General features: G+C 35.2%; 1 protein-coding gene and 1 long non-coding RNA gene across 6 annotated transcripts in view; one reads left to right on the top strand and one right to left on the bottom strand.

The window, feature by feature from the left end:
* The window catches only part of LOC138691745 (uncharacterized), a 400261-nt gene that overhangs the window by 103129 nt on the left and 273005 nt on the right, over positions 1–24127 (bottom strand). The gene's annotated exons all lie outside the window — the stretch shown is intronic.
* LOC138691740 (zinc finger protein 239-like) overlaps positions 1–24127 on the top strand; it is a 77927-nt gene that overhangs the window by 15130 nt on the left and 38670 nt on the right. Inside the window, exons 1-4 of one of the 5 annotated variants that reach the window (XM_069814052.1) lie at positions 10344–10779; positions 15532–15629; positions 15944–16081; positions 19664–19746. In XM_069814052.1, the coding sequence (XP_069670153.1) occupies positions 19722–19746 (25 nt within the window). In that variant the 5' untranslated portion in view covers positions 10344–10779; positions 15532–15629; positions 15944–16081; positions 19664–19721. Of the gene's footprint in view, positions 1–1616; positions 7908–10343; positions 10780–15531; positions 15630–15943; positions 16082–19663; positions 19747–24127 lie in introns of those variants that run through there. The other 4 variants (XM_069814058.1, XM_069814057.1, XM_069814059.1 and 1 more) reach the window with 4 other exon arrangements.

The raw sequence follows: 24127 nt of genomic DNA, 5'->3' as shown, positions 1-24127 counted from the left end.
ACTAGTGGTCCCAAAAGAACTGTTATTGCCTGAAAAAGTGATTTTCTTGTCATCTTATGATAGGTCGACCAAGTGACCGTTTCCCATTTGGACAATACTTTATTATTGCCTTAGAGATCCTAGATGAAACCATTCTTGAGACGTGTTCCTTCCAGTTTAACTGATATCTGGAGGTATAGTCCAGTATTGATGACACATTAAGTTCTTTAAGGATATCTTCATTTTTCTTTCGATCCCATTTAGTGTAGCCAGCTGTTCGGCGCATGAATCTCAGCTCGCAAGCTGTTAGTCTGCTTTCATCTTTTGTCCTTATAGTCCACGCTTCACTCCCGTTACATAAGACTGGTCGAGCTACTATTTGATAAAGACGAGTATGAGTTGATTTTTGTACTAATGAAGGTTTTAGAACTCTATTAATGATGCTCATTGATTTGTTGAATTTTACAATTTTCTCTCATAAATCGAAATTTTCAACAATAGGAAGTTTATATCCGAAATAATTAAATTCATTAACTTTTTCAAAAATTGTGTTATTTAAACAAATTTTGCTTGGTATTGGGTATTTACTACAAAAAGCCATTATTTTTGTTTTGTTAATGGATATTTCCGTCCACACCTTTGGAGTAACAGCTAGCGCGTCTGGCCGCGAAACGAGGTGTCCTGGGTTCGATTCCCGGTCGGAGCAAGTTACCTGGTTGGGGTTTTTTCCGAGGTTTTTCCTCAACCCAATATGAGCAAATGCTGGGTAACTTTCGGTGCTAGACCCTGGACGCATTTCACCGGCATTATCACCTTCATCTCATTCAGACGCTAAATAACCTAACCTGTTGATAAAGCGTCGTAAAATAACTTACTAAAAATGTATATTTCCATTGAATAGGTATTTCTGAGTTATTAAATTTAAATTATGTACTGAACACTATCTAAGAAATAGTGTCTTATGGTCTATCGAAGGTCCTAAAAAAAAAAAAAAAAAAACCGCAAACACATTTCTGCTGACAAGAGAATATTGCAAGAAGTAAAGATTAACCTACATATGGAATGTACCGATTCAGCTGTTTCAGGCTCATGACTTACAATATGTCAACATCTGCTCACCTATTTGAAATAATAAGTTATTATGTAAAATAAGACATAAAAATTACACTTGTTTATTGTAGAGTTAGAATTAAAGAAGTAGTAAAAATATTTATGGTAGTAAATTGCGAAAAGGAGCAGATAAATAAGGTTTAGAGCCTTAATGGTTATTACGATTGGTTTAAACATGGACTAAAACCAGACGTAAGTGCAAGTTTGAACCAGTAAATTATTGAGATTTTCGCGATAAATTAATTAGTTTAGGAAATTTTATATTTATTATGTATAACTACATTTGTATGTAGATCTTTTTGTTAAATTATTAAGTTTTGTACTTTTGTGAACTAATATCATTAAATCTATCTATCCAATGTCCTTTTTATGAATCAGCACTCCAAAGAACACCAAAACAAATCTAAAAACCGAGACACGAACACAAATTATATTCGCCTGTATAATTATCTGATATGTGTATCTATTGTAATGATTAATATATTTTGATCATAGTGCAGACCGATTAATTTTGATACTTCTTTCAGCTTTGGGGATAATGAGAAGAGAGTGATAGGAGATCGCACTGGCATTGATCGTGAAAAAGACAATTTGACAGAGTGTGATAGCAAGAGACCAGACTGTTCAAACCTTTTCGATGTAAGCCGTAATTGTATTAAGTGTCATATGTGCAACGAGGTTTTTGTTTCGGAGCAACGTCTGAAAGTTCATTTTGATATACACACAGAAATTAAGTCATTAAGGTGCAATGTTTATGAAGAGAGTTTCTCATCATCGCCAAATTTAAAGACAGACGCTTGCATGGAGAGAGGCGAAAGGCCATTCAAATGCAATATTTGTGGAAAGGGATTGACACGAATGAGTGATTTAAACAGACATCATGTACGTATTCACACAGGCCAAAAACCATTCAAATGCGAGCTTTGTGGAAAGTGTTTCTCAGAATCGGCGGGTCTAAACAGACATGTACGCATTCACAGAAGTAAGCCATTCAAATGCGAGGAGTGTGGTAAGTGTTTCTCAGAATCGTCGAATTTAAAGTTACACACTCGCAGACATACTGGCGAAAGGCCATTCAAATGCGATATATGTGGAAAGTCCTTCTTGCATGGGGCGGGTCTGAACAGACATGCACGTATTCACACAGGCCAAAAACCATTCAAATGCGAGATGTGTGGAAAGTGTTTCTCACAATCGGGGGATCTTAACAAACATGTACGCATTCACACAGGCCAAAAACCATTCAAATGCGGGGTGTGTGGAAAGTGTTTCTCAGAATCGTCAAATTTAATCGCACACACTCGCACACATACTGGCGAAAGACCATTCAAATGCGATATTTGTGGAAAGTGCTTCGTACAATGGGGGAGTCTAAACAAACATGTACGCAATCACACAGGTTAAAAAGCATTCAAATGCGAGGTGTGTGAAAAGTGTTTCTCAGATTCGATGGCTTTCAGCAAACATAAATTCGGAAACACATGCGAAAGAAAATTTAAATGTGATGTGTGTGGGAAGTTATTTCTGCAATTGGCAGATCTTAAGAGACATGTAATCATTCACACAAGCTAAAAGCATTAAAAAATTATGTGTTTAAACTTTTTTTCGTAAGCAAGACATCTGCCTACACATAGGCAGAGATCATTTGAATAAGATGTCTGGGGAAAGATTTACCCGTGATCGGAAATCTAAAAAAAGTACAAGTTCCTTCACACAGCCTTTTGTTGTACCACATCTGACACCAAAATTTATTGTTGAGCTCTATCATATCTGACACCAGTATTTTGTCGTGCCACTTGCCACGACAAGGGCGGATGGCTTATCTTTGAGATAATCGCGAGTTATATTCTATATCAAGATAACACAAACGAATTAGACACTGCGTTCTTCTTCCTAACTCTCTGATATGATTTATAAACTGTACTTGTTTATGGATAGAAGAGATTCCTACTTAGATTGTAATCTGAGACTTTCAAAATAATCACAAGTGTAGAAATTCACTAATACTAAGTTTATTAATAAGATATCAATTTATTACAGATAGGATATTGAATATTGAAATTCAACGATTTAAGAAGAATCAAAGTTGCTGTTAATTTTAAAATATCAAAATGAACTAGTTAAATATAAAGTTCAAGAATTGAACTGATGACTTTACTTAGAGTTGAGTGTAGGGCGAACCCTGGTGCTGTTCGCAGATGATGCCATTTTCTGAACTTCTTCCTGGACGTCGGGAAGTTACGACCACTACTGCTACTGCATGACCGCTGTCTTGACCAATAACTAATGACTGCTATTTGGACGTTTCATGTCCATTTATGAATTCTCGAACCGCGTCCTTTGTAACGTAACAGAGTAACGCTATTTTGCCCGCGAATCTTCTAAAAAGACTGTATTGCATTCTCTAAACACCACAGTTCTGATTCTTAACCGTTATTTCAGATCGGCATTTTCTGTTGTCACTTGGAACAATACAGATTTAAGGAACTCACGATTGAATCTCTGTTTTTGACTTGACCAATGGAAAGTTAGAGTTCGGAATGATTCGCCAATTAAAATGTCTCGCGAGAGACGCTGCATAATCTTTCGTTATATGTCGACTGTTGCTAGAGACTGCTAAAATGCAAGCGTACGCATTTCCTATCTTGTTCAAGAACTGGACTATGCTGAGTTAGCTAAACTGTACTCTGTAATCTGTTGAAACAGGAAGCGATCTCTGTTGCATGTCAAGGCATGTCTTCAACTCAATAATTTAATAAGTACGATTTCATTACCTTCAAATAAAGTGAAAATATATTGCTTATGGTCATAACGAAGTTATGATTCTTATCATTATCCTTGGGCACAACACTTTCAAGTGTGATATCTGTGGAATATGTTTCAAAGACATATCTGTTTACACGTAGATCAGCTTTAGTACAGTATTATTTAAATCTCTGCTGGAAAATTGGGAGATTTAATACATAAATACAGTGAGGATTTTTCAACAGTAATCTCACTAGAGGTTTTAATTTATCTAGAGTAAATCAAAACTCGAGTGTGATTTAATTGACCATTTGCCATTACAGTCATATCTTATTAGAACATCTAAACACATTGAAAGTAAACGGGCTTTCAGAATAAATTTTGAAACATAAACCAATGGGAAGTCTGGACATAGCCAGGCTTGGAAAAAGTGGAACAGGTCGTGGAGGTATTGTTTTAAGCACTTATCAAAATAAAACCTAAACTCAAATTTTTTCGTCAACTCGTCACATCTTACACGCTTTGCATATTAAGATCTGATATTGCATTTTCAGGGTTTTAAAATGTTCTTCTATGAACTGCTAACATGTAATAATTGACAAGAAATTAACACATCGTCATGAAATTCTCAACACACAACTCAATTTCAGAACACACACATTCTTTGACTCCACATTACACTACACAAACACACTCCCACAGGAATCACAAACAAAAGGCGCCAAGACCAGTAACAACCAGTTCTGAAGATAGCCGATAACAGGCCAAAACATGTTAACAAGGTAATGTGAAATTTAACACGTGAAAAATACATAATACGTTTTCCTAAGTAATTTTATATGTCGGGACTATATGGTAATTTAATTTTTTTTGTGTATTCTTTAATAGTGAATAAAGAAAAAATGATGTACCTGGAACTTATGCCTGACTCCTTAAAATATTGCTAAAGGATGCAGTGTAAGTCTGTAGAACTTACATTTTATTTTGACTGCAGTTATTGTGTGCATCTGCAGTGTCAATACGAGCAGATTTATAATGATTTTTCCATGCTTACACCTGGAACGTCTCCCAGTCATTACTACTTAACACCATTACTATTACTAATAGTACTACTGCTACCACCACTTTCACCGTATATAGTCCATACTACAGAACGTCCATAAGGTCAAAATGTCCATATTGTCAAAATGTCCATGTACTTAATGTGAATATGACAGAAAGGCCATATGATAAAACGTCCGTTAGGTCAAGATGTCTCTAGTGTCAAACGTCCATAATGTCCAAGTTCAAAGGAAAATTCTGCTAGAACACAATAAATTTTATTCCATAACTCGTACAAATAAGTTATTAATCATCGGGAACTGGAGCCCCACTTTTAAGATGTTAACTAATACTTTTAAGATTTAAGAGAATTTCTCCTTTTTCTTTGTACCTGTTGTAGTTTCTCACAATCTGGAGAATTTGTCTTTGATTTGTCAGATACGTCTCATTCCCGTCTTTTTAATTTGCGTATGCCTCATTCTTCCTTGCAATATTTGTGTCCAAATTCCATTTTCTTTGCGCTTTAGGCACTGTATAAGTCGCCAAGTGGATGGATGTACAGCCATCACGTGATGAAGATGATTATGCCAGTCATTCTACCGCGTTGTTTGTGAACTGCATGCCTTTCAGGCTTGGGAGGTTCATGTTCCTGTATCGTCAATTTATTTTTGTCCTATCTCTATTAAAATCATATTGTTGGTACAGGTATCCACGAAAAGAAAGAAGTGGCTTACCCTTGCGTTTGGCACTAACTGAGGATTTCGTTCCGTCTTTAAAAAATTCAGTTCTGATTAATTCTGCATTTGAAAATTTTTACATAGGTTACTATAACCACAATGAAGAATAGATATAGTGTACATTATAGAGCTATGGACATTATAATTCTGGACATCAGAGTGAGGTGGACATTATAGGACTATGGACATTTTCAACGTGGAATTATTCCATGGACATTTTGACGTATGGATATTATAATCCTGGACTTTATGTCGGTAACTGCTACCACCCCTTCTGTTATTTCTACTGCTACTACTACTACTGCTGGTATTACTACTACTACCACAGTACCGTGCAAATTATTCCGCAGAAATCATAATGAGTATATTAAACTAGAAGTGCAGGATGAAATGTATGTGGGCTTCCTTGTTTGTAATTAAATCACAGACACGATTTGACATAAATTTCACAATGGTGTCAGATGAGTTTTACTTGACCGTGTTCTGCACCATTATTATTATTATTATTATTATTATTATTATTATTATTATTATTATTATTATTATGTTTTGAAGTTCGCATAATTCCAAACTGATGGAGGAACAGAATATCAGAGACAACAAATTTTTATACAGTGGAACTTGGTTATAGCGACTTCGTTTTATGTGACCCCTTGCCTATACCGTCAAAAATTCTGTGGTCCCAACTAATTCCCCATAAAACATATGCTTTTCTACCTTTCTTAATACGACAAACGTATATGCGTCTACCTCGCATATAATGTCATTTTCAACCTCAGTTTGGAATACAATTTTCTAAGAACCAAAGTATTTTAAGAAATATTTTGCTGAAATCTGGCAAATCCTTTACTGTTCCCTTCTATCATAGACCTCTGGAATGCAGGCAGATTCCCCATCCCATTGTAACCTGCCCGAATTCATGCGATATTAATAGTACCTGCATGCGGCCAGTTTCGACAGGAAGTTTTCACTAGGTGGACGCATTTTAACGCAGTATGGCCACTAAAAGAAGTGAGTGACACTTTAGAAGCCATTAGAATTGTGAACATTTCTATGAAGCTAGAGGAGGGAGTATGAAGCTAGGAAAGGAGCAGTGAAATTGCAACTGAAATAATGAACATAGAATTTAATTTAGAAAGTGTATATTGGGCAAGTAGGAGACAACAGAGTAAAATGACTGATTACTACACTCCTCAGTAAATAAGTTTGGTGAGTAATGAAAAAACTGTTTTAATACAGAATACTGTATTTGTAATTGTACATGTATTTTATTGTGTTCATGGTATGCTTAAAAGTGAATACATAAATCTAAAATAAGCCTAATTATGTTTATTATTTTTCATTTTCCACCTCACTAGACTGATAATATGAGTCTCAGTTACAACGACACTCGTTTATAATAGCGTAATTTTCAAGGTCCCTTGGATGTCGTTATAACCAAGTTCTACTGTATTAATATATACTCTTCAATATTTAAGGCAATTGTAAAATAATTATATAGTAGTTAGATATACATATAAAGTTTACTAGCCGCATTACGTCATTGTCATTGCCAAAATACAATTTTAATATTTTATTGCTTTTAGTTTTCCACTGGGTTTGAAAAGGATTTGTACTGGTTTTATCCGTTTTTCGTTTAAGTCCATTACTAGTGAACCATTTATTTGGTTTATCGTTTGTCTTCGAAATATGCCTACTGGTACTTTTTATAAGCTATAGCTCATCGTCTTCTTGTATAAGGAAGAAGGACACAAGGAACAGAAATAAAGGCTGTTACACAATTTTGTTCATTAAGCAAGCACTCAAAACATACAAGATTTTTTCTTCAGAAAATATATTAATTACATATTAAATTAAAGGCAAAACACTTTTCACTAATTATAAATATAATAATAATAATAATAATAATAATAATAATAATAATAATAAAAATAATACACTGCAATTACTTATGCATTAAGTATATAGAACAGAGAAACCTACACTTTTCCTTTTGAAAACAGAGATTTGTTAAATAAGTGGGTATAAAACACGACAAGGGTTAAATGGCATCGCATGAAACACAGCTTCCTATACTCTTCACATTCAGAAGACAAATATACGTACATGACAAACAAATGTTAAATGTTATGTTATATTTAACGACGGTCACAACTGCCAAGGTTATATCAGCGTCGCCAGTAAATCTACTGACATGAGCCTGTCGCATTTAAGCACACTTAAATGCCATTGACCTGGCCCGGGATCTAACCCGCAATCTGAGGCATAGAAGGCCAGCCCTATACCAACTCCGCCAACCAGAGATGACAAACAATAAGAGGCGATTGTTGACAAGGCAGTACATCTGAATTTTGTATTGTATTGTATTATATTCGTTCTTTCAGTCGATAATTAGGTATGCCTTAATTTTTTGGGGAAATGGTAGCAAAATTGGGAGTGTCTTGATTTTGCAAAACAAAGCCATTAGAATTCTATATCAATCAAACTATCTTGAACATTGTCGACCTCTTTTCAAACAATCACAGATATTAACTGTCATAAATGTGTATATATATATATATATATATATATATATATATATGTATATGTATACACGACCTAGTCCTTTACACTCGACAAAATATAGACAATTACTCATTAATAGCCAATATACTTGATCATGAAATTAGATATAGTGAACAAATTAATATTCCATACTGTAGATTACATAAAACTAGTACAAATTTTTCTGTCATGGGGATGAAATTATATAATATGCTTCCCAGTCAATATTATAAGTTACCAACCAATAGTTTCAAAGCTAGATTTTATAATTGGCTTTTAATTATCCTTTCTACCCTGTAGATGAGTTTCTTAACATAAATTCATACGAAATTGTTTTTAATATATAAAGTTATTTAGATTAGTTACAATTATTACTTAAGAGTGAAGTGTTTTAATAATTTTAGAGTTTCAAAATGTTTTGTGATTTCATTCTAATTACTGTTTTCAATTATATGTGTATTTTCAAATGTATGTTTTTTTTTTTTTTTTTTTTTGTGACGAAGCCTATCACTGTATGTTTAATGGCTTAATAAATTGAATTGAATTGAATTAGCTACAATGTACACTAATCAGACTTCAGAACAGTTGTTCTTCCTCTGACACAATACTCAAGTGAAATGTACTGTCCAAATAGATGTACATATCAGTCAGAACCACAGTCACAGGTACATTTAGATTTTCCATTCTGTGTATACGTAAACTTTGGAGAAAACTCGTAGAAGTAATACGGGATTGTGCGATAATTTACTGGAGACGTTTCTCTTTTTTGTTGGAAATATTTGAATATTTAGGAAGATTGGAAATTATTGTGCTAAGAGTCTAAACTCTTAATAATATTTTGTTGGAGAATGTTAAGGTTATTAGTTAGGCCTACTGAAAACAAAAATTGTTAAATATATTCACAATTTCATTTAGGTCGAACGTTTTTATATTGTTAGATATAAGGGTTTAGTTTGTTTATTTACTGTTTGATCGTCCACTTTCTTTTTTAATTATGTTCCAAGTTGTTTTCCTTTTATTATCTGAGTTTTGTATTGTATTATATTGTAAGTCTTTAGTTTGTTGGATCACTTTGTGTTAGACTTTTGAGTAATATTTTATAGTGTTGTTTTAAGTTTGTATCATTCTTATTTCTATTCTGTATATTATATAATGATCTCTTGGTTTTGCATGAGATTGTAATACCTTGTGTAATCCATCTATTGTTGCATATTTTTGTACATTACTCGTATAGGAAAACTGGATTAAAAAATATTTAGAAATGTTTTATGAAACGCTTGAATTTACTGCTCATATCACTTTGACTATATATTGATTCCTATATATTATTTTTAGATTTGTTTCAAAATGATCTATTGATTCTCTGTTTATAGTTCTGAATCTCATTTTATTTTTTTATCATGTGTTAATATTTATATTTAGGAGTTGAGCATCGTGATCCGAAAGACCATAATTTATTGGGGTTGTTTGAGATATAGGCCTACCTATTATTTCCTTTCCAATAAATAATATGACTATTGCAATAGCTTAATCTCCTTGTATTCTAGTCGGAAAATGTACTGTGTAAATTAAATTGAAATATGCAAGCACTGAATTTAGTTGATCTTTCCTATTGCTTCCTGTTAGATAAATCGACTTTGATGTCTCCACAATTAATACATTCACGCTTAGTTTCCGTAAGTATTCCAGTATCTTTACCAATAAATGAATAACATTTTCATAGTCTTCAGATGGAACTCTATATAGACATATGATTATCAAATTATACGAGTATGTATCAGTTTCTAATTTTAGAGCACAAATTTCCAAATCCTCGTCTTTGCAAAAGTGTGAAAGAACAATATTTTTAAAATTAAGGTCAGATCTGAGAAATCCACTCCACTCGCACTCGCACACGCTTTTTGCTTGAAAAAAATCAGTCAGACTTGGAACCCCTAAATCTTCCTGTTCCATACAGAACGAAGATTCCATTTTTATATGTTATTTACCAACCGTGCCAGTACTGTTCAAATATTATTATTATTATTATTATTATTATTATTATTATTATTATTATTATTATTATTATTATTATTATTGGCGGCCGGGTAGCTCAATTGGTAGAGCAGCTGGCTACGGACTGGAAGGTCCGGGGTTCGATCCCAGGTGGTGACAGGACTTTTTCTCGTTGCCAAACTTTCAGAACGGCCACGAGGTTCACTCGAGTACCGGGTCTTTCCTGGGGGTAAAAGGAGGTCAGAGCGTGGTGCCGATCACACCACCTCATTCTAGTGCCGAGGTCATGGAAAGCATGGGGCTCTACCTCCATGCCCTCCAAGCGCCTTCATGGCATGTTATGGGGATACCTTTTTTACCTTTATTAATATTATTAATATAAAATTCCATGGTCACGGCTGACTTGATGATAGAGAAAGCTGTTCATCAAGTATTGGGCTCGTACATTTAACCGTTCTAAATGGCGAATAATGTAAGGAGTACCATAACGTCAGGTTCATCTCCACATCAATACATTATAGCGGTAACTTTTTGCCCGTGAATATTCTCAGTTTTTGACTGGCGAATTACCTAATTATGAATCGAGTTATTCACAATTTTCTTTTCCAATGAATGCTATATTTTTAAGGTGAGTGTACTGGTAACTTACGGAACTTGGAGAAACTACAAAAAAATTATAGATAGTTGAAATTGGTTTTTAATTCCGTCATGTGACAAATTTCGGTAATTAACAATAATATGCCGGTTTTGTACACACCATATAGGCCTACTTGTTAGCTGCATGTAAGAGTTTGGAGGGTATTCCCTCGTTTTTAACGATGGCTGCTTATACAGGATATAGACGACTTAACATCTTTAACAAATTCCCTGAATAGTTCATCTGGTGTTATGGTGTTCATGAATTTCATTTATAGAGAATATTAAAATGGTAGTTTCTATTAGTGGGTTATGTACCTTGTAAAATATGGCAGTAATAGTTTTATTATTTTTTTACATCTTACGTTCATTTATTAAACCAATAAATTTTATCTCTTACAGATTCATTCTGCTCCACAAACTTAACTTTACTGGAAATACCACTTTTTGCTCCTGTGTATTGGTTCTGTGTTCTTTATTTGTATTATACGCTAGTGGAAGCTTGGAAGCATCAGCCTCAAGCGGAAAACGTCATACATAGATAACACGAACCAATTTCCACTCACCTTAGGTCCAGGAAGTAACCTTTCACCTGGTATCGTCTATTGATGTGTGTTTATAAACAATAACTAATTAAATAAAATATTTTATCCGTGATTATAACAAAAAATATGCGTTTGTACAGTAGGCTTTTATTCAATATTATTGCCATACTTTATTCCACTAGTGAAATAAACTTACCGCCCAGTTTAATCTTTGCCTCAAAGTTCGTTAGTATTTTCCTAGTACCCAGGACCGCACATACACCACTTTTCCATTCAACTATTACACAAGAAGTTGTGCATTACATCCATATCTAATATGTAGTTAGGTTGGGTTTCATGAGGACATAGATTAGTAACAGACAGCCTCACACTTAGTCATAGATAAAGCTCGGATTTCTAAGCAAAATGCATATTCTTTTCTACGTTTTTAAAGGTCAGCAGAAAGGTTATACTTCGCAAGACACAAGCAGTTTTAACTATGTTTGTTACTGCTTATAAATGCTTATTTCGCAGGAAAACGTCTTTGCTTACTTATTTTACGATTTCTAATTAAAACAGAATATTTTACACAAAACTGTAATTTTAAAAGTGCATGTTTTACTCATTTATCGCTGATTCCCTGTTTTTTATTGGCTAATAAAAATTAACGTCAGTCGAATGCGTAAGAAAACAATGCTAGGGCAAGACCCAGGATATTGTGAAATAATTCTTTGTTGTTCTAAGGCTGTGTCTCAAAGCTCAAGTCCACACTACTACTACTACTACTACTACTACTACTACTACTACTACTACTACTACTACTCCTGCTGCTGCTGCTGCTGCTGCGGCCGCCGCCGCCACCACGGCCCAAAGTCGAGCCTTAGCCTCCTCAATTTTCTTCCTCCAACTGTCCCTGTCCTGTGCTAATCTCCTCCAGGCAGTTGTTCCGAGATAGTCCTGAGAATCGATCGTTACCGCATCTATCCATCTATTTTTGGGTCTTCCAATTGGTCTTTTACCATGTATTTTCCCTTCTAAGATATTCTTTGGTATTCTCTTCCCTTCCATCCGATAGACATGTCCTGCCCATTCAAGCCTCCTTAATTTGATGAAAGTAACAACATCAAAACTTTTATATAATTTATATAGCTCGTTATTATAACGTATTCTCCACTGCATATTTTCTTGCACCGGTCCAAAAATTCTTCTGAGTATTTTGCGTTCAAATATACCTAGTTTAGCTTCTGTCTCCTTAGATAATGTCCGAGTTTCGCTTGCATAACAGAGAATACTTCTAATAATTGTTTTGTATATTTTAAGTTTTGTTTCCTTGTGCACACAGTTAGATTTCAATATTGCGCTTAATGCAAAATAGGCCTTATTGGCTGCAGTGATTCGATTCTGTTCTTCAATTAATTCGTTATTGTTACTTGTCATTACCCATACTACACACTAGTGACTAGCAACTAGGTGACTTGTAAACTACATTCGAGAGCTTCGGAATTGTATGCTCGAAACATGGCTTTCTTCATAGACTATTTTTCTAAAAAACATAACAACACGATGGAGGACTGAATTAAGAAGGCAGTGTCCTAATGCAGTTTCATTACGAATTGTGTGGAAAAGATAAGGGCTTATTATAATACAATAATGTTTAAAACATTGTACAGAAGGTACTAACAATGTCATTTTTCAAAGTTAACATGTTATTCTAGATATTTATATTATTTCACTTCTAAAGCATTTTCGGATTTCATAACCCCAATTTCTGATGAGGTATCCATGTTTGTTTTGTGAACAAGTCCTCAATAAAGCAAGCATTTTCGTTTACTAGCTACTACGAACTTGATTGCTATGCACTATGTAGCTTTGGATCATAACTTCTGACGTCACATCCTGCTATTTAGTCAACAATCTAGTTCATTTCAGCTGAAAATGTGGCTTTGAGAAACGGCCTAGTTAGGAGAGAACCTGGGAATTCCCGCCAGCTTCTGCAACTAGGCAGATCAATTGGTTATCGCACCAATCGCGTTATCGGCATAATGTCATGTGCATGGATGGTGAATCCCCGAGTTCCAAGCTGCAGTGTGCAAGTTTTGGAACACGCGTTGATTCAATAAAGTGTTTGAGATTGCTCGTTGTTGTAGTTGAGGACTGCCACCCACAAAAACCTCTCGATCAGCATTCTTACGCAATTGACTAAATGAGTTTGGAAGTAATATGTTCAGTGAGGACGGCAGTGTCTTATTTTGTTTGATGCGTGAAAAGAGTGTTTCTGCGAAGAAAAAAATATGACATGTGCAGCATATTAATACAACGCGGAATAAGGAGACGTTTAAGAATAAATCTAAGTTGAACCAGCAGCTCATTAAAAGCAATGTGGGTGAACAATCGAGTTCTAGTGATACATTTTTCAAAGACTTGTGTTTAGGATTAGCGGGTTTCGACATTCTCTTGTGGAAATTGAATAATGTGCAGCTTCGGGCATCTTTAGAAAAATACACAAATAAAAGGGTGCCGGACGAATCTACATTGCGCAAAAACTATATGCCACAGTGTTTTCAAGAACTAATTTGTGATATTCGGGATAAACTGAAGTAGGCCTACATAAATATATGGAACTCTATTGCTGAAACCACAGATGCATAGAGACAGTGCGTATATAGTGCTGTAGTTGGTACTATGAAAGCAGGAAACAGATCATTTCTTCTTAATATACAAATACTTGACCGAGTAAATCATTACACTGTTGCGGAAATCTTTCAGGGTGGTCCTCTCAAAATCAAAACATTTAAGGAAACGTTAAGAAGATTAGACTGAAAATGTAATTGTATTTGCAGTGTAATTATCTAAGTTGTGTCATGTAATTAATTAAGATGATATGTAATTTAGTTGATATGTAAATAAATTACGATGATATGTAATTAAGTTGATTTGTAATTGATTAAGGTGATGTGTAATTACTTAAATTGGTAATAGTTGGGTGAAATAGAGGTACTTATAAGTTAGGGTTACTTTTGCTTATTGTTAGGCGTTATTATGGAATAGTTTTTATTAATAGTCCTAGGTTTATGGTGGAACAATTCGAATATCTTGGAGCAACAGTAACAAATATAAATGACACTCGGGAGAAAATTAAACGCAGAATAAATATGGGAAATGCGTGTTATTATCCGGTTGAGAAGCTCTTATCATCCAGTCTGCTGACAAAAAATCTGAAAGTTAGAATTTATAAAACAATTATATTACCGGTTCTTCTGTATGGTTGTGAAACTTGGACTCTTACTCTCAGAGAGGAACATAGGTTAAGGGTGTTTGAGAATAAGGTGCTTAGGAAAATATTTGGGGCTAAGAGGGATGAAGTTACAGGAGAATGGAGAAAGTTACACAACACGGAACTGCACGCATTGTATTCTTCACCTGACATAATGGGAACTTAAAATCCAGACGTTTGAGATGGGCAGGGCATGTAGCACGTATGGGCGAACCCAGAAATGCATATGGAGTGTTACTTGGGAGACCAGAGGGAAAAAGACCTTTAGGGAGGCCGAGACGTAGATGGAAGGATAATATTAAAATGGATTTGAGGGAGGTGGGGTATGATGATAGAGACTGGATTAATCTTGCACAGGATAGGGACCGATGGCGGGCTTATGTGAGGGCGGCAATGAACCTTCGGGTTCCTTAAAAGCCATATGTAAGTAAGTCCTAGGGTTATTGCATCTATTTATTTATAGTTAGAAATAATTGTAATGGTATTGGTGTATATTATATATCACTGCTACTGGGTGTATACCCAATTGTAGTGTTAATAAATACATACATACATACATACAATATGAAACATGTCAAAAAAATTTGAATGGTAGGCGTACTACAAAGTCTTAATTATAGTCATATTGTAGTTTAATTGTAAGATAGAAGAATTTTACAATATAGTCTGCTCGTACAACACATGAGATTAAAATCGAAACTTAATACAAGACAGAAATATTCATGCACCGTTGTTAAATGTCATAAGTTCATCTACAGAATAAAAGGCCTTAGAAATTAGGTTGTTCTTAAATTTAGTCCCAAATGATCTTATGTTTCCAGTTTGATTTTTTATATTCTTAAAGAAGCTACTAAAAAATTTTACTGTCATAGAACACACTCTTTTTTATAGCACGATATAACTATATTAACAGCAAATGGGTAATTTTCTGACACTATTCTTTCAGTTGTAATGGCTGCTATCAAAATGGAACCCGAGGTCGACCCTCTGGCAGTACAGCCATGTGATGACGCTATTAAGGAAGAGGAAAATCCTTCACCAGATGTAAGACCATTTTTGTACCCTCTTGTCTACTGGAATATTTCTATAGTACAATTTTTTTTTATTTGACTGCAGAATATTCCAAGACATTATCTCCAAAATGCCGTGCATGGTGTCGCAGACAGAATGCTGTACGTTGAACAGTAGAATGGCGCATATCTTCCCAATGTTTTGTAAACACCGTTCTTTACCCAGCACTGTGATGTTTTTGTTTCTTCCCTTATCTCAAATATTGTAATATGTATAGTAGTTTAATGTTTGAACTTACTTTTGAAATACCCTGTATTACTCATTCATTATACCCCCTTGTTCTGCAGGAATGGAAGTTATTGGATCTGCACGTGACTAGGATAAAGGAGGAATGTGTGGACGATAGCTACGATCACAATCGAGAGATAAAATTCGAGGAAATTATATTGCCAAATAACTTTCCTGTAGTGGAGTATGAACCCGAGGTGAGTGGAGCTCATTGGGTGTGCTGGCACTTCTTTTCAATTTACTATTTGTATTCTGTTTCTCACAAACCTTATCTGTACAGCTGTAGTAAGAGTGAATGTTAGTTTACAATGAGGACAGTAAAACTATATCCATGGCATTTATCCCTTATTTCTTTTATGTGTTAAGTGTATTGCTGTCGTTTTTTAGCTTATCTTAATACACAGAGAATTATTCTCAAATTTAATACATTAAAAACAATGTTAGATGAACGATTTCAGTAAAAAATGCCTGCTATATCGAATTATACATGATTTCACATCAAACTACATTGCCTCTCGGTTTACTCTCTTAGCTTCATATCATAATGGTGATACACGTTCACAGCGAAATCTGTTTGTATCAATACAACGTCATCAGACATCTCTGTACTCAAGTTCTTTCTCAATAGCCATGGCCCGCTCATGGAATTCGTTGCTGCTGGAAATCAGGGGTAGTCTTAGTCTCAGTTGTTTAAAATTAGGTTACTTAGACATATTTTCAATGCACAGAATTAGTTTTTTTAGGTATAATTTTTATTTATTATTATTATTATTATTATTATTATTATTATTATTTTATACAGTCATTATTTTTCCATTACACTAATATTTCGGTAATTGTCATTGCCTCAATGTAATGTTCGTGTACTGATCATATTAATTGTACTATTTCTTTAGTTGTGAGATTGTATTCAGATGTATTAATTGTTTTTTTTTTAAGTTAATATTTGTATACTAGAATATATTTTCCTGTTTGTGATTATGTATTCAATCTCTTTTTTTTAAATATATTTATTTTTTATTATTATTATTATTATTATTATTATTATTATTATTATTATTATTATTATTGTTATTATTATTATTATTATTATTATTATTATTATTATTATTATTATTATTAAGTAAATACTGATTGTGTATATGTATTCAATCTCTCTTTTTATTATTATTATTATTATTATTAGTATTAGTATTATTATTTTTTTAAGTTAATATTTGTATACCGGTATGTATTTTTCTGTATGTGATTTGATACTGGTTGAGTGGAAGAGAAGGCCTGATGGCCTTAACTCTGCCAGGGAAAATAAAACTATTATTATTATTATTATTATTATTATTATTATCATTATTATTATCATCATCATCATCATCAGATCATGAGGTTAAAATACGATACGTATCAAATATGAACACTTAATATTTGTGAATGCAAGATTTTTACATATGCCAGTTACTGAAATAATGAATTAAAAGTATGTACAAATGATACTAAACTGATATTTGGTATTACAATATGACAGGTGATGCATTAAAACAAATATTGAATGTTGCAATCTTCATCATGAGATGATACGAGGTCTTGCTTGCTTGTTATGTAGGTCAGTTAAGAAGCATTAGGAACTGCAATTAAATGAAATACACAGGTTGTAACTTTTTACTAATTGCAACTATTTATTTATTACGAATACACAAGTGATACATCTGTGAAACTTCTACAGTCCTTCAATTTAATACCCATCATTGTCTACAACAAGTTGTCAGCGATGTGGAAGTAGCCCTGTAGCAGCTCCTGTTCTGTTGGTTTCTGATGGACCACCCTACTGCGTGTAGAATATCGGGTCCGGAATCTCGTCACGAAATGGTTCCTTCATCTTTGGGATGTAGCCAGAATCACAGGGGCTTAAGTCCGGTGAATGTGGTGGATGGAAAACCACTTCCCACCCCAGCAACGGTACAAATCAGTGTGCCATGTGCGCCCTTGCGTTATCCTGCATTAGACAATTCTTTAGAATACAAAACACAGTCATATTCGATATTCCTATCTCCTGGGCTAACTCACGTACCGTCTGTCTTCGATTGTTGTCTAATAACGCGGAAACATCTTGCACTTACTCTTCACTGACACTCGGACGACCCGGCCGAGCCATGTTTTCCACTCGGTCACGCCCTTCGTTGAAGACTCGAGCCCACCTCGCCACAGTCCTGTATGCTAACGCCGTCTCTCCACATGCCTCAACAAGACTGTCATGACATTGTCGTGCTGTACGACCACGGGCAGATTGAATTTTGAGCCGAGATCGCTGTTCCTGCTTTGTAAACATGGCAAAACACAACCGCTTAGAGCTGTAATTAAGAGGAGAAACTTCGGACGGAAGAGTCCTTTTAGAGGGGAGGAGGGCAGACAGTGACTAATATGTGGTAGAAGGGACAACAATTAACTCTGTCTCGTTTCGCTTTTTCAGCAGTGTTGCCACTATTAAAGTTACACCCCACGTATTACTAATATTAAGCAAGCTATAATTTTGTTTTCGAGTCATTATGTTGCGTAAAATAATGAAGACATACGTGTAGCGTTGAAGGCTTGGTATTGATTTTGTGACGTGGAGTGACTGATGTTGATTGCGTGAAAAGGTGCAGCTCAACTGAAGTACGTAACAAGTTTACAATTTATATGCGGCACTACATGTTCTAAATGGGTGAAGAGGGTGGGGAGGTATGTTGGAGGGGTATTACGGGAGATATTATCGGGTTTACATTTGTAATTTATTTTAAACAAATTAAATAGGGGGTTATGTATATTAGGAAGTTGTTCATTATTTATTAGGGTTCCTGAAATTAATTCTTTTGCAATGAAAAATTCTTCTGTTGTAATAGATTTGAGAATAATTATTTAATGATTTGACAATGGTTAAAGCGCCATTAATATGTGTTAATTCATGGCCTGTGTCTATAAGGTGTTGAGCGAATTGGGATTTGTTTCGGTTAAATTTGAAATCTGATTTGTGTTCATTGTAGCGAGTGCGAAAGTTCCGATGTTTTTCATGGGGCAGTTTTTACAACTTAATTTATATATACCTATCATTTACTCATTGCGTAAGAATGCTGATTGAGAGGTTTTTGTGGCTGGCATTCCTTAACTACAACAGCGATCAATCTCACACACCTTATTGAAACAACGCGTATTACTCAACTTGCACACTGCAGCTTGGAACTCGGGCATTGATCATCTATGCACATGACATAATTACGATAACGCGATAATCAATTGACCTGCCTACTTGCAGAAACTGGCGGGAAATCCCAAGGTTCTCTCCTAATTAGGACTACGCAGTATTATTTCACAACATCCTGGATCATACTCTAGCATTGTTTTCTTACGCTTTCGACTGAAGTTAATTTTTTATTAGCCAATAAAAAAAAGGAAATCAGTGATAAATGGGTGAAATGGGTGGATAAAATATCCTGTTTTAATTAAAAATCCTAAAATAAGTAGGAAGAAACATGTTTCTGCGAAATAAGCATTTATAAACACTAACATACATAGTTAAAACTGCTTATCTAGGTATATCTTACGAAGTATAACCTTTCTGCTGACCTTTAAAAGCGTGGAAAAGAATATGCATTTTGCTTAGAAATCCGGGCTTTAATGATCACATTTATTATAGCCTTTATTTCGGCTGACAAATTTAATTTCATTCTCTGTAGGTGAGGATACACCTTGTGTTTATTTCTACACCAGAAATGACACCATCTTATTTGTTATATTCATTATTGCAGGACGTGTCACTTGGTGTGTCTGCAGTGAAAGAGGAGTCTATGCTGGAAGTAACGACAGATGAATCTGAATTCTCGACTGAAAGGTAAGTGTAGGTGGACGTGTTCATTTTGAACTTGTTTCGCTGGTTGGAGGGAACAGTGACGTAGAGCATTATTCTTACGTATTACCATGACGCATAGCAAGACAATTGCGAGGTCTCCTCTAATAATTCGACCATCTCTACTCGATTGGCTGTGGTAGCATTAGTGATGAAATATAGAAAAATATAGAAGAGTCAATTGGTTGTGCAGGACAAAACAAAAGTAGTGAATAAACTTTGAAATTTATATTCATAATAATATGGAATATTGAAGATTAACAATTTAAATCTGCAATCTTTCAGGAGGTTCAAAATTTTCACCCCCATAGATAGGAGAATAATATACATATTACTTACTTTTACATACAAATGGTTTTTAGGGAACCCAGAGGTTCATTGCCACCCTCACAACAGCCTGCCATCTGTCCCTATCCTGTGCAAGATTAATCCAGTCTCTATCATTATATCCCACTTCCCTCAAATCGATTTTGTTATCATTCTCCCATCTACATTTCGGCCTCCTCAAAGGTCTTTTTCCCCTCTAGTTTCCCAACTAACACTCTATATGCATTTCTGGATTCGCCCATACATGCTACATGCCTTGCCGATTTCAAACATTTGGATTTAATGTTCCTATAATTATGTCAGGGGAAGAATACAATGCGTGCAGCTCTGCGTTGTGTAACTTTCTCCATTCTCCTATAACTTTACCCTCTTAGCCCCAAATATTTTCCTACGAACTTTATTCTCAGAGACCCTTAATGTCTGTTCCTCTCCAAATTGAGAGTCCAAGTTTCACAACCATACAGAAAAACCGGTAATATAACTGTTTTATAAATTCTGACTTTCAGATTTTTTGACAGCAGACTGGATGACAAAAGCTTCTCAACCTAATAATAACAGGCATTTCCCATATTTATTGCGCGTTTGATTTCCTCTCTAGTGGCATTTATATTTGTTGCTGTTCATCCAAGATATAATATACAAATAATAGTTACAATAGAACTTTAGGAGAATGCATTTCATTCGCACAAAGATATTTCCAATCATTTTATTTAGATTTTTTTTCATGATATGAAATGTGATTTGCAGTATCGATGGTATGGAATATCAACACATAATAGAGGATTGAAATTCTTTCCTTGGCAGTCAATTCAAAATGCTTACTTATCAGTTTATAAGACATAGTAAGTGCTCTGCCCATTGGGAAGGTCTTTCACTACAAACCCAGCATTCTCTAATCTTCAATCTTTCTATTCTCTGCCTTACTCTTAGTCTCCTCATATGATCCATATATCTTGATGTCTCTATCATGTGATATCTTTCTCTGCCCCGAACTCTTCTCCCATTCACCAGTCCTCCCAGGGTTATCCTTCAGTAGGCAGTTTCTTCTCAGCCGGTGACCCAACCAGTTCCCTTTTTTCTTTCTCGTCAGTTTCAACATGAGCCTTTCTTAATCCACTCTCTCCAACTCAAACTTATTTCATATTTTGACTGTCCACTTTACACGCTACATTCTTCTCCATATCCACATTTGAAATTCTTCTATTCGTTTTTCTTGACTTCGTCGTAATGTCCATGTTTCTGCCCCGTACAATGCCACACTCCACACGAAGCACTTCACTAGTCTCTTCCTTAGTTCTTTTTTCAGAGGTACGCAGAAAGTGCTCTTTTTTTCCTACTAAAAGCTTCCTTTGCCATTGCTGTCCTCCTTTTGACATCCTTGCTGCAGCTCCTGTTACTGCTTATAGTGGATTCCGAATATCTGAAGCTGTTCACTTGCTTTACTGCCTCATTTAGAATTCTCAAGCTTACCTTTTTTTCTTGCGACTACCATTGTCTTCGTCTTGTTTGCATTTATCCTTATTTCATACTGCTTACAGCTGTCATTTAGCTCCAATAGCATATCCATTAATACATACATCAAAATTGTCTAAGGAACAACTAAATAATTTAAAATATCAAGAAAATTGACCATGTTACAAAACTTAACGGAAGTGAATATTAAAGTACTAGTCATTTGTCATTTTACCTGGTTACCATTGCAACCAACATTGTTATTTTGTATTGTTGCAATGGAAAGAATTAAATTAGTGTGTTTTAACAGGGGACATATGTAACTAAAAACCGTGAAAAATAGCAATAAACAGTAAAGAATAGTTTTAATGATGGAAGAACGTCGTCATTTAAACCATGATGCAATGTTTAAGGCGATTGGCATTGACGAAATAAGATGGAAAATCTCATCTTGAGAAATATCAGTGACGTCTAAGCCGAGAGTACACCTGATCAAGGCACTGGTTGTTGCCTAGATCCTCCGAAACGTTTCTTTGAAGGTTATTCCAAAGGTGCTCTATGGGGTTTAGATCAGGAGATTGCGCAGGCTACTATAGCACTTGAATATTGTGTGTTTGAAACCATTGACACAACACTCCGGCAACATGTGCTCTGGTATTATTATGCATGTAGAGGAATTTAGGCCCCTACTCTTCAGCGATCGGAAGCACAAAGGTTGCAAAATGTTTAGAATATAAACATACACTCGCTGTGTTCTTCTTACAATAACTAGGGCCGTCTTTCTATTGGTCATTATTCCTCCCCAGACGATGATAGAAGCTCCTTGAAATTTGTGGATCTCCTGTACGTTCCTAAGCCTTTCTGCGTCACCTAGTGGCCTCCATATGAGCACTCTTCTCGAGTCTGGGTGCAAACCGAAGCGTGATTCATCTGTAAAGAGGACCTGTCCTTATTGATCCACTGTTCAAATTTGATGTTGTGGGTATCACAAAACACGACGTGCTGGATTTCCATGACGAATAGCTAGACGCCTTGAAGGTCGATGGGCATGAAGTTCTCTTTCATGCAGTCTATTTCTGATAGTTTGAGTTGAAACAATTACGTTACTTACATTTTGCAAGGCACTTCTTAACATTCTGGCAGTTGAAGTTTTTTCTCTCAGGGCTTTAAGATACAGAAATCTGTCTTGTCCTGCAGTGGTAACCCTTGGTTTTCCTTCGTGCCTTTCTTCTGGACTGCCAAATTGTTCATAACGACTCCACAGTCTTGAAATTACACCTCTTCCCGTATTTGGAGCCCTTGCAGCATCAGCTTGTGTTCCGCCACTTCAATTATGCCAGTTGCCTTAAACATCTAATGATGGTTTAAATGACGATTTTAGACAGTTTTTAGTTACATATGTTCCCTGTTAAAACACACTAATTTAATTCTTTCGAATGCAACAATACAAAATAACGTTGGTTACTATGGTAACCTAGTAGAGTGACAAATGACAATCACTTTAATGAATAATTTCGAGAGAAAAATTGTTCCGGGGCCGGGTATCGAACCCGGGACCTTTGGTTAAACGTACCAACGCTCTCAACTGAGCTACCCGGGAACTCTACCAGACACCAATCCAATTTTTCCCTCTATATCCACAGACCTCAAAGTGGGCTGACAACCGTGAAGCAACTAACATCGGGTGCACACTAACTCTGTGTGACTTAAATTGTGGTTTTCTGTTAACGAACAGTGACGTGTATTATGCAAAGCAAGCTTTCAGGTATAACTACCTGTAAAGTTGATTTGAACAATTTTTCCCTCGAAATTATTCAAATCAACTTTATAGGTAGTTATTTATACCTGAAAGCTTGATTTGCATAATACACGTCATTGTTCGTTAACAGAAAACCACAATTTAAGTCACACAGAGTTAGTGTGCACCCAATGTTGGTTGCTTGACGGTTGTCAGCCCACTTTCAGGTCTGTGGATTTAGAGGGAAAAATTGGATCGGGGTCTGGTAGAGTTCCCGGGTACCTCAGTTGGGAGAGCGTTGGTACGTTTAACCAAAGGTCCCGGGTTCGATACCCGGCCCCGGAACAATTTTTCCCTCGAAATTATTCATATCAATTTTACAGGTAGTTATACCTGAAAGCTTGATTTGCAATCACTTTAATATTCACTTTCGTTCAGTGTTGTAACTTGGTCAATTTTCTCAATATTTCAAATTTTTTGTTTGTTCCTTAGACAATTTTGATGTGTGTATTATCTGCTCTTCTGCTAAAAGCGCCATATCATCAGCAAATCATATCCACTTTATTCTTACTCCTACTTTTACCCCTCCCATGTTCTGAAAACAGTTCGTCACCAAATCCTCCAGTAGATGTTGAACAGAGTAGATTATAAAGGGCATCCTTGTTGAACTCCTCTCCCTATTTCACTTCCTTCAGAGATTTCTTCTGCTATCCTCACTTTGACTTATTGTTTCATATTTAGGTTACTAAACAGCTTCCTCTCTTTCTAGTCCACACTTATTTTCTTCAGGATGAGTTATAATAGAAGAATTTATTACATTGCACCATTTGGTGTGATTTTGTTTGTTCT

The sequence above is a fragment of the Periplaneta americana genome, chromosome 16, assembly GCF_040183065.1.
Source record: "Periplaneta americana isolate PAMFEO1 chromosome 16, P.americana_PAMFEO1_priV1, whole genome shotgun sequence".
NCBI classification, from domain to species: domain Eukaryota; kingdom Metazoa; phylum Arthropoda; class Insecta; order Blattodea; family Blattidae; genus Periplaneta; species Periplaneta americana.
Note: the sequence above shows the minus strand (reverse complement) of the source record. Positions and strands in the feature narration are given on the sequence as shown.